At 38.6% G+C, this 10,015-nt stretch overlaps 1 protein-coding gene across 3 annotated transcripts in view; it reads right to left on the reverse strand.

Annotated features, from left to right (window-relative positions):
* Positions 1 to 9,186, reverse strand: part of Dnajc2 (DnaJ heat shock protein family (Hsp40) member C2) — a 28,346-nt gene extending 19,160 nt beyond the window's left edge. Inside the window, exons 1-3 of one of the 3 annotated variants that reach the window (XM_047561059.1) lie at positions 8,905 to 9,186; positions 6,896 to 7,086; positions 2,395 to 2,470 (exon numbers count right to left, since the gene is read on the reverse strand). In XM_047561059.1, the coding sequence (XP_047417015.1) occupies positions 2,395 to 2,470; positions 6,896 to 7,086; positions 8,905 to 8,968 (331 nt within the window). In that variant the 5' untranslated portion in view covers positions 8,969 to 9,186. Of the gene's footprint in view, positions 1 to 1,675; positions 1,726 to 2,394; positions 2,471 to 6,895; positions 7,087 to 8,904 lie in introns of those variants that run through there. The other 2 variants (XM_047561060.1, XM_047561061.1) reach the window with 2 other exon arrangements.
* Between the last annotated feature and the right edge of the window lie 829 nt (positions 9,187 to 10,015).

Raw genomic sequence — 10,015 nt, forward strand, 5'->3', positions numbered from 1 at the left:
ATTTAAGAAAATAAAGACAACCAAGACTGGCCAATTTGAAAAAGAAAGGTAATCTGGGAACAGCTGTTAAAAATGTACTGAAATTTCAGTCAGGCACAGTGGTACATGCCTATAATCCCAGTGACTAGGGAGGCTGAGGCATGAGCTTTCCAAGAATGAGGCCAGCCTTGGCAACTTAGTGAGACCCTGTTTCAGTATAAAAAATAAAAAGGGCTGGGGGATACAGCTCAGTGATAGAGTGTTACTGGGTTCAATCTCAAATACCATAAAAAGGAAGGAAAAAAAAATTTCAGGTATCCTTCTCCTTTCTTCCCCCATGAAAAAACAAGTTTCTCAGGTATTTTGAGGCTATACCAGTAAAGGAGCTTTTATTGTATGTAGCAATGTTGCTACTGTTACAAAAAGTCTTTAAATAAAATTTTTAAATTTTGAAAGGCTTGAAAGTTTTCATTTTAAACTATTACAAATAATTAGAGTTAAGAATTTTAAATCTGGAAAGCCCAAATTATCTGATTATTACTTTCATGCTAAGAATATGAAACCTACATATGGCATTTGCCAGTATGTACTTCAAGAACATAATTACATAAAGAATTCATTATCCCCGCCCCTTTTTAAAAATATTTTATTTAGAGACAGAGTCTCAATGAGTTGCTTAGGGCCTTGCTAAATTGCTGAGGTTGGTTTTGAACTTGTGATCCACCTGCCTCACCCTCCTAAGCCACTGGGATTACAGGCATGCAACACCATGCCCGGCTGTACATAAAGAATTTAAATACTACCATGCGTTTGTAATATGATGTAAGAACTCAAAGGATCTCACCTAATATCAGACTTACATTATAAAAATGCTTGTGTAATAATCATGGATTTACAAACAGTAACTGCATTTTCACTTTTGGACTAGACTTTTAGAAAGTAATAAGTAGCAACAGTCTATTTTGTAGTTCCAGGCTACAGAACTATTTAAATAACTAGCTAGTTTATAGAGGTAAGAGGATGACAATATCCTTCTGAATAAATACCGATACTCAACAAGGTATGGAGTGAATCATAGTTCCTCTTATGGTTAACAATATGCATAGGTGGGGTAAGATTGCTCTATAAAATACTCAAAAATTAATTTCTATTATGTCAAGAAAAAGTGTGGACTTAACAAAAACAAATGGATATTTCTTTTATAATTTATTGCTAATTTTTTATCCTTTAAAGACAAAAAGAATTCCTTCATTTTAAAACAGCAACTATTTTCATGGTTCAAAAATAATTTCTAAATTTTTTTTTTACAAATTTATATGCACTATGACATATTTACTTATATGCTATTCTTTCAGTAAGTTTTTCCATGGCAAATAGATTTCTCTCACATTTATGTGTATTGTAATGACTATTTGTACTCACTAACATATATTCTATCTAAAATCATGCCAGCCATTTAAGAAATCCAGTAATAGGTACAAAATAATCTGATAAATCCCTTCACTATTAAAAAGTATTTCCTGTGATTTTCCTAAATATAAGCATCAATGGGAAAATTTTTGAGTTTACTACACTAAGTCTCAACCAGTATTTTTCAACATAAGTTCTTGTTTAGCCATGTTCATCCGAGCACAATACTTTCTCTTCTTGGCTGGCCTTGACTCCCTATTCCTTTTCCAAATGGCCACAATCTTACCTCCTCTGACCTCAATATCCATTCTCTACAGTGGAGGGCAGAACATTCTCCTAAGATAAAACACAGAAAACTAATCACCTTCACCTTTTTCATTAAACTTCACTAATCAAGGTGCTTAAGGAATTATGTCCACGGAAATGCAAAGGATAGGACATTTAGGTACATTAAGGGATGGTGTCTTTTAAGGAATATGACGTCTCAGTTCCCAACATTTTCCTCCCCCAGTATTTAACCTTGACAAAGAAGGTAACAATGAAGCATTGGATAACTCTTGGGCAGAGGAAAGGGTGGCATCAACAAAGGTGTGACCTAAAACCACAAAAACAAAGCAGGGCTTCCACTAAGTATAGCTGCCCATACTTCCAAAGAGAGGTAAAATACTTTATATAGCTTGCTAATGGGAGTATTCTTTATCCTGCCTGCTCCTCACTCTTTACTCTGTCTCTCTCTCTCTCTCTCTCTCTCACTCACACATACACTCTCTCTCTCTCTCATGCTGATTTCTTATCCCTAATGAGAAAGTCCATACATCATTGATTTTTTTTTTTTTTGGTTCAGAAGGCAAAGGAGACCATGGTCTTACATTTATGTTGCTATGGCAATTACTACACATACTGTTAAATGTAGAGTTATGGTGACAGATGATGATCTGCACATTTTTTCAAAATAACGTTTCCTATGTCAAATATATGATTATGTCAAAATAACTAAGTACTTACGAGCTGCTTTGATCTGTCTCTGTGTAGCTTTGTATCTTACATGGCCAAGTCCAAGAACTGCATAATGATCTTGGTTCTGATAAACACACAAAAGGAAGTCAAGTTTGAAATGGAGAAATATATCCCATTCCTTATATTCTGGTACCCTAAAACAGTATTTCCACAGTGACACTATAATAGCAGGAGTCCAATGAGAGGTTCTGAATAAAATGGGATTTGTGGGGCTGAGGTTGTGGCTCACGTGGCTGAGGTTGTGGTATGCATGAGGCCCTGGGTTCGATCCCTCAGTACCACATAAAATAAAGGTTTTAAAAAAAAAAAAAAAAAAAAAAAAAAAGGGATCTATGGTCAAGTAAAGTTTCAGAAATGTGGATGACTGTATAGCCTTCTTGATAATTTGTATGCACATAAGCCTGATAAGGGCTCTAAAAAGTCCTCCAATTACAAAAAAGGAAAAAACCAGATGCCTGTAAAACCTAGCTTTTTCAAATTACTTGAAAGTAAGCTTTTCTCTCTTAACATCTGTTAATATCCTATAGCCCTCTGAAAACAAGGTACATCCAGGAACATTTCAGAACTAAGGGGAGCATTACAGTAGCCCCTGTAGGTCAGTGGACAATGACACCACAAAATGAGGAACCACAAGGAGTAAAGAAGGTAGGCTGGGTAAAACTCTGGAGAAACTGAGGGATGATGTTTCTCTAGATAGAAAGTACCTGCTTTCATTTCTCCTTTGCTTAAAGATCCTAGTGAATTTAGAAGTTGAGGTAGCAACGGGAGAGAGGGCTCCTTACAGAACTCAAATTGTGCTTTTAGTCTTGGAGAATGAGAACAGCTATCAGGTGAAGAGGAGTTGAGGGCACACGACATGGGAGAAAAACGTCAAATAGGGCTGACTAGTTTTCCTTTAAATTTAGGATCATGAACATCACATGGATGGGTTCCTTTATTATGTATTGAAAAATCAGTGTTCCAATCAGTTCACTTTCCCACTCCTTAGCTATTCCAAACCTTCTGTCCTCTAGCACTTCCTCATACTTCATACACCTTCCTCCACCCACAAGCTGACAGCTGTGACTCCTGCTTAACTAAAAAAATAAATAAAGCTATCCCAAACTAAATTAGCTGTACAACAGGGTTATTTTTGTTGTTGTTGTTTACTAATTTGACCTCAATAAAACCATTAAAAATTAGTATTATCCTACTTGAATGCCAGAATCTACCAATCTCTTTGCACTTGGACACCTTCTCTTCTTCCCTCCTTTCACAATTGAGAAAGCCTTCCTTGTTACGATGAATTACTTCATGCTTCCCTTGTTTTGAAGCCCATCCAAGAGCTTCTCAGGATAGCATCTTTCGCCTTCTCCTAAATTTCAAGTGAATTATTTTCATCAGTACAAAAGATGCCATTCTCTCTCATCCTTAAAAACTCTTCCAAGACCATCCTTCCCCAAAGGTCTGTTGTTAAACTTCTTGAGAAAGCTGTACACACCACATTCTTATTCTCTCGCATTCATTTTTCAACACACTTCAATCTGGTTCTGCTTTGACCATTTTCACTCCAGGTGCTGAAACTTGTTTTTTCCTCAGTATCAATTTCCACCCTCACTTGACTTCAACTTCCAGTGGCTGTCCTCGAAACACTGTCTCCCTTAAGCGTTTCTGTGAATCCATTCTTCACATCCCCACCCGACACCACACACACCTTCCGACAGTCATTTCTGTTACCTTTACTGGCTTCCTGAAGACTTTCAAAGGTCAGTCTTGGGGTTTGTTTTTCTCACTCTACACTTTGATCCTATGGGATTTCATCCAACGTGATGCTGTGATACATAATACTCTGTATATGCTTTAGACTCCCTAACTAATTGTAGTGTTCCAGTTCACTGAAGATGCTGAGCCTTTTCTCACTTCAGGGCCACAAGCTTTCCCTCCTGTCTGGCATATTCTCCCCATACCCATCCTAGTTTTATCCTTCAGGTCTCAGCTTAAATGAGACCTACATCTCTACTTATTTGGTTGTTATTTCCTCCAAAGTTCCTGAAAATGACCAGTGCTTAAAATGCTCTAATGTCTTTCCACTGATTATTCCTTCTTGCCCCTCCCTTCCTCTGTTGCAGCCACTTGCCTTGTTTCAGTTTCTTCTTTTTGCCTCTGCACACTCTGTGTGAAATGCTATTCTCCTTCATCTTTGCATATCATTCATGTTTTATCTTAATGTCAACTCTCAGTCCTTTCTCATCTACTCAATCTAAAATAGTCACCTCGACAGTTTATTCATATCACTGGTCACGTGTTCTGCATTATTTTTTTCACTGTCTGCTCACTGGAATATAAACTATGCGGAAACAACAATGATGTCTTGTGGGGCACAATATCCTTGGTACCTAGAATAGTGTCTGACAAGAAGCAGGTGCTTGATTCATACTTGATCAAACAGTTGGACACTGAATGAACTCTTACTATGCTCTGATGTCAACTACTTCTGATGTCATTTCTATATGTACAACTTTCTTCTCAACTTCAACATTCCCCAATTTTTTTCTTCTCCTGGCCCTGCCTTTACCTCAAGTTACTATCTTCTCTCACTTTCTTTACAATCCAGCTATGAAAGTATTTTACACCTACATCTCTACATCATCACCCCCTAATCACTCCGCAACCCACAAAGGATTATATTTCCAATCCTTTTACCAGAATAGCTTTCAAAGAAGTCATCTATACTTGTTTCTCAAATTCAGGGAGCTTTCATCATTTTTCATGTTATGTGAGTGACCTCTCTCTGAAGCTGTGATACTGGTGAACACTTTCACTCCTTGAGACTTCTTCCTCCCTTAGTTTCTGGAAGAGTACAGTGCCTAAAGTTCAATTATCTTTGTTGAACTAATACGTCTCTTTTATTTCCCCTATTTCTTTCACCCTTCCCTTGCTGTTCCTTTTCTTCCTACTCCTTAAATATTCATGGTCCTCAATGATTAGTCCTTTTCCTTTAAAATTGATGACAGGAAAGTCAGCTAATAGTTTCTGAGTGTTTATTTGCTTTTTCTAAAGGGTTTTATTCACATACCCCATTTAATTCTCAAAACAACCTGAAACAGGAACTCTTATTATCCATAATTTGTTTAGCATTCATCATGTGCCAAGAACTAAATGCCTTATATGTATCATTTCATTAATTCCCATTACAATCCTTTAAGCTGCTAACAATCTTACTGTTTTAACAAGGGAAAGGAAATGCTGAGATGTCCAATAACTTTCTCGAGGTCCCAGTGCACACACTGGTAGAACCAAATTTGAAGTCAGGCACGTGAATTCTAATTCCACGACATACATATATAATACCTGTTTGTTTATATTCTTCTCAATAGCTGATGTCATTTAATTTTTCACAGCCTCAACTACCACCCTGTGTCAATGAGTTCAAACTTCTTTGGCTCTAGTATCTTTATGGGATCAAAGACCATCTACTAGACAACTTTACCAATGTGGTTACTAACCTCAATTTTATTTTTTTTTGGCAGTTCTGAACTGAATTCAAGGATGTGTTAACACTGAGCTACATCCCCACCTCTTTTGAAAATAGTGTCTTGCTAAGGTGCAGAGGCTGGCTCTGAACTTACAATCCTTCTGCCTCAGCTTGCTGCATTGCTGGGATTACAGGTGATTCCACCATGCCTGGCTAGAACCTTAATTTCTGACATGGTTAAATTGGGACACAGATAACATTCTCTACAAAGCTCCTTATCCTACATCCCAGTGTTGGTTGCTGACTCCAGCAGGTCACTCAAGTCAGAATGCTAGAAACCTTCTGAATACCTCCCCTTCTCCTGTACCACACAATTAAGGTCACCAAAGTCTGATAATTCTGCCTTAAAAATAAACAAATAAAACCTGTCTCTTTTTGTTCAAAATCCAGTAACAATTTTAGTTCATCTCCTTATTCATAGGCTTGGGTTACTGCACTAGCCCTATCTGAGTAAACTGTTTACTTCCCTCTAGGCCTGTCCCTACTTACAACTTTCAAGCACTTTTCTGCCAGGAAAATCATTTTTCTACAATTAGCTTAGAAACCTGATGACTTCTACTGTCCTGAAAAATAAAATTTGAATTTCTTCTTCAGCATAGCATAAAAAGGACATAACAGAGTTTGGTCTAGAGTCCATTTAAGGCCTAATTTCTCACAACCATCCCTCATCTATCCCACTCTACTCATTTTTAATCCTTTAGAGGTGGTACATATTCTTTCTCCTTTGTATCTATACCCATCTAGTTTTCTTTGCTTCACTAACTCCCACTCATCCTTTGAAGACAGCTTAAAATAATCTTTCTTGTGAAACCTTTCTGGATTTCTATGGCTAGTGCTATCCCAACTCTGGGCTTAACAATCAGAAGGTGCTCAATTATGCTTATCTTGTTGAACCACCTAAAAACATGGATGCACAACTCACAGGAACACTGCCTATCAATATGCACTGACAGAGCAAAAGATTTGATTAAATACCTTCCAGTCTTTTGGATCAAGTGTTTTCAGCATGGGAAACTCTTCCAACTGCAATTCCTCATCTTCTGATTCCTCTGATAACTCTTTCTTATCCTCCAGTTCCTGAAAAGAGGCAGAAGCATTTCTGGTTCTCCTCTTAACAAAAGCTTCAAACCATCTTCCCACAGGTTCAACTCGACAGAGTGCAGAGGCTGTGATTGAAATTGGTAAGAAAGGCTTCAATGTATTACAGGAAACGAGTGTGTTTCAGGGCAACACATTTTCTTAGGAAGAACAAAACTGTGACACCATAAGAATATAATTTTAAAATCATCACCAACTATACAAATAATTGCAGTCATCCCATTTACATGAGGGTTAGCAAGAAATTATCATTTCCTAGTTATTTGCAGAGTATTCCATCAAACTTGTCCAGTTAACTTAAAAAAAAAATATATATATATATATATATGTATATATATATATAAAACCATTCAGAAATATCAATAATAGACCAATACTTTTCCGTGGATAGGAGTCTGGCAGGGAACAAGAAATGCTGCAAGCTGCTTTACTTTTAGATCAATAATGGTAACAAAGCAATACATAATGATAAAATGTCACTAAGAACAAACCTCCAAAAAAAAAAAATCTAAAAACAACTCAAACTATCTCAATTATTAAAATCTTGAATTAAAATAGCTCCTAGCCATTTTAAGGATTCACCCTCAAGACTTTTCTCAAAGATAACTTTACAAGTAGCTGATGGGGACTTACTAATGCAGCTGTGCTGTTGTTAGACAAGCTTGGGATCTAAACTCAGAAGTTGGGGCTTTAGTCTAGCTCTGACAATGTGCCTTGAAATGATTCAACTGTAAAAAGGGAACAATATCTATATTCAGCTCCTAGGATCAAGAATGCATAAAAGCACTTTGAAAAGTACAAACTTGTAGAGTAAGTATTATCTATTACTGGGAAGTGGGAGTAAATCACTGTATATCTGTATATTGGTAACTGAAAAATAGCAATTTGGGTCAAGGAAAATAGTAAACTCTTATTTTTAATTTCACATTCCATTAAAAAAAAAAAAAAAAAAGAATTTTTCTTCTGGTCCAGTAATGAATAATTCAGAAGAGCCTTTATCCTTGTACCTAAAGGTCAGTTTTCTTAAACAAAAACGGACTTCCGGTATTTTAATTGGTTGGATGGGGGGCGGTTAAGATTTCTCCACCTTACACATGAGTGAATTTCAGTCCGAGAAGTCCCACCTGTGTAGCGGGGGTATGGCTTTTTAAAAACTTAGCATTTCAAGGGTTTTCCTCTAGTTTTAAGATTACTCACGGACCCACAAACCCAATACGTGCCATGGGATATAATCAAAATCACATTTAACAAGCGCCAATAAAAGAGGCAATGGGAATTTGAAACCGGAGACTTCCACGACTTTCCTGAGCTATAAATCTAAGAATCTATGGCAGGAGGACAAGTTTCACTTGTAATGACTGCCTTTAAGTCTATCTCCGCCAACCTTCCCCGCAGCACAAGGAAGGGTCTTTTAATTCTAAGGAGCAGTGTCTGAGTTCTGACATTTAAACTACAAAGCCAAAGCAAACGTAGGGAAAGAAAAAAAAAGTGTTTAATAGAGCCAAGCGACAAGGCTTTGTACAATCCCAGACACGTGGGTGCTTGCAGCTGGTAGTCCTTTCGCCGAAGGCAAGGAGATGCTTATGGGAATCTTTCTGAGGTACTGGAGAGTTCGGTCCCGAACTGCTCTGACGGATCCATGAGTCAGCAGCCCCAAGAGAAGGAAGCAACCTCTGGGGCAGAAAAAAGATGCCCCCAAGCCCCTCAGTCTTCCAATCTAAGGCAGGATTACTTTATAGCAGGGAGCAAAAGGGCACTCGTGACGGCCCCACAAGACCCGGAGCTAGTCTCCGGGGTCAGGGGTAGCGATATCACAAGATTGCGAGAGGGAAGACTGAGGCAGGGACGGCTGTGGCGGGACGGACCCGGAGTTGATGGGCACGTACCAGAGGTCAGAGCGTGGGTGATGGCGGTGCCCTGGCCGTCCGCGGCGCTCGGCAGGAGCAGCATGATGGCGCTAAGGCTAGCCCCCCGGGCGCAGCGGCTCACGTCCCGGGCGGAAGGCCCTCTGCGTCCCCTCCAGCTCTACCTCCACGTCCGAGCCTCGCGCCTAGGCTCTACGACGCCCAGGAACCGGCGCATGGACACGAGCAGTAAGCACTTCCGGGATGGGTCTTTCGTGGTGAGGACGCCAATCCCACCCCCACCCATCCGCGCCAACGTGTGCGGCAACCTAGTTCCTCTACCCGCTCAGATCCGGCTGGAAACAAAGGCGCACGAAGGAACGGTTCCTAGACTCGTCAGTACCAACGTAAAAAGGATTATTTTTACAAGCGGTAGAAAATAACTTGAAAGTTATTTGCATACGTGCGCACGCACACACGCGCAAAGTAAAAACAGTTGCTTCTAGATTGTAATTTTCAAGTTCCTTCTACTTTATATATTAGCCTGAACCTAACCATTAATTTTTCCCAGTAGCTCTACTTGTATAAATAAAAAATAAAAGTGCAGGAACCAGTATCGACAATGCTTAGTACTGTTGTGTGTACACCTCTGATGCATTTCGGTTTACCTTAGTAATAACGATAGCAGCTAGCATTTATCATGCTAGTATTCATTTACCTGCATATCTCTTTTAATAATCATTCGGAGAAGAAAACACCCTCTAGTGCTAGATTCTATTTCAAGGTCAGCAATACTTTTATCCTAACAGAATGAAATTTTACTTCAAGATATTTCCAATGACAGAACTCTGAGGATTTTGTTTTACGTATAGTAAAAGTGAATAGTATTTCTACTATAAGCTTCCTTCTAGGACGGAGGTCAAAAAAGCCAAAACGCGCAAAACAAAACAAAACAAAACAAAACAAAAAATCAGTTTTCCAGAACTATACGCCCATTCTACATTCCCACCAACCGTATACGAGGTTTCACCCCCTCCACATCCTCGCCAAACTTACGTTTTTTAAAAAATTATTTTATAGTAACCATCTTCAATGAGTTTGAGGTGGTTTCAGTTTGCCTGTCCTTAACAGCGATGTTGAACACCTTTTCACG

The sequence above is a fragment of the Sciurus carolinensis genome, chromosome 8 (genome assembly GCF_902686445.1).
Source record: "Sciurus carolinensis chromosome 8, mSciCar1.2, whole genome shotgun sequence".
NCBI classification, from domain to species: Eukaryota; Metazoa; Chordata; class Mammalia; order Rodentia; family Sciuridae; genus Sciurus; species Sciurus carolinensis.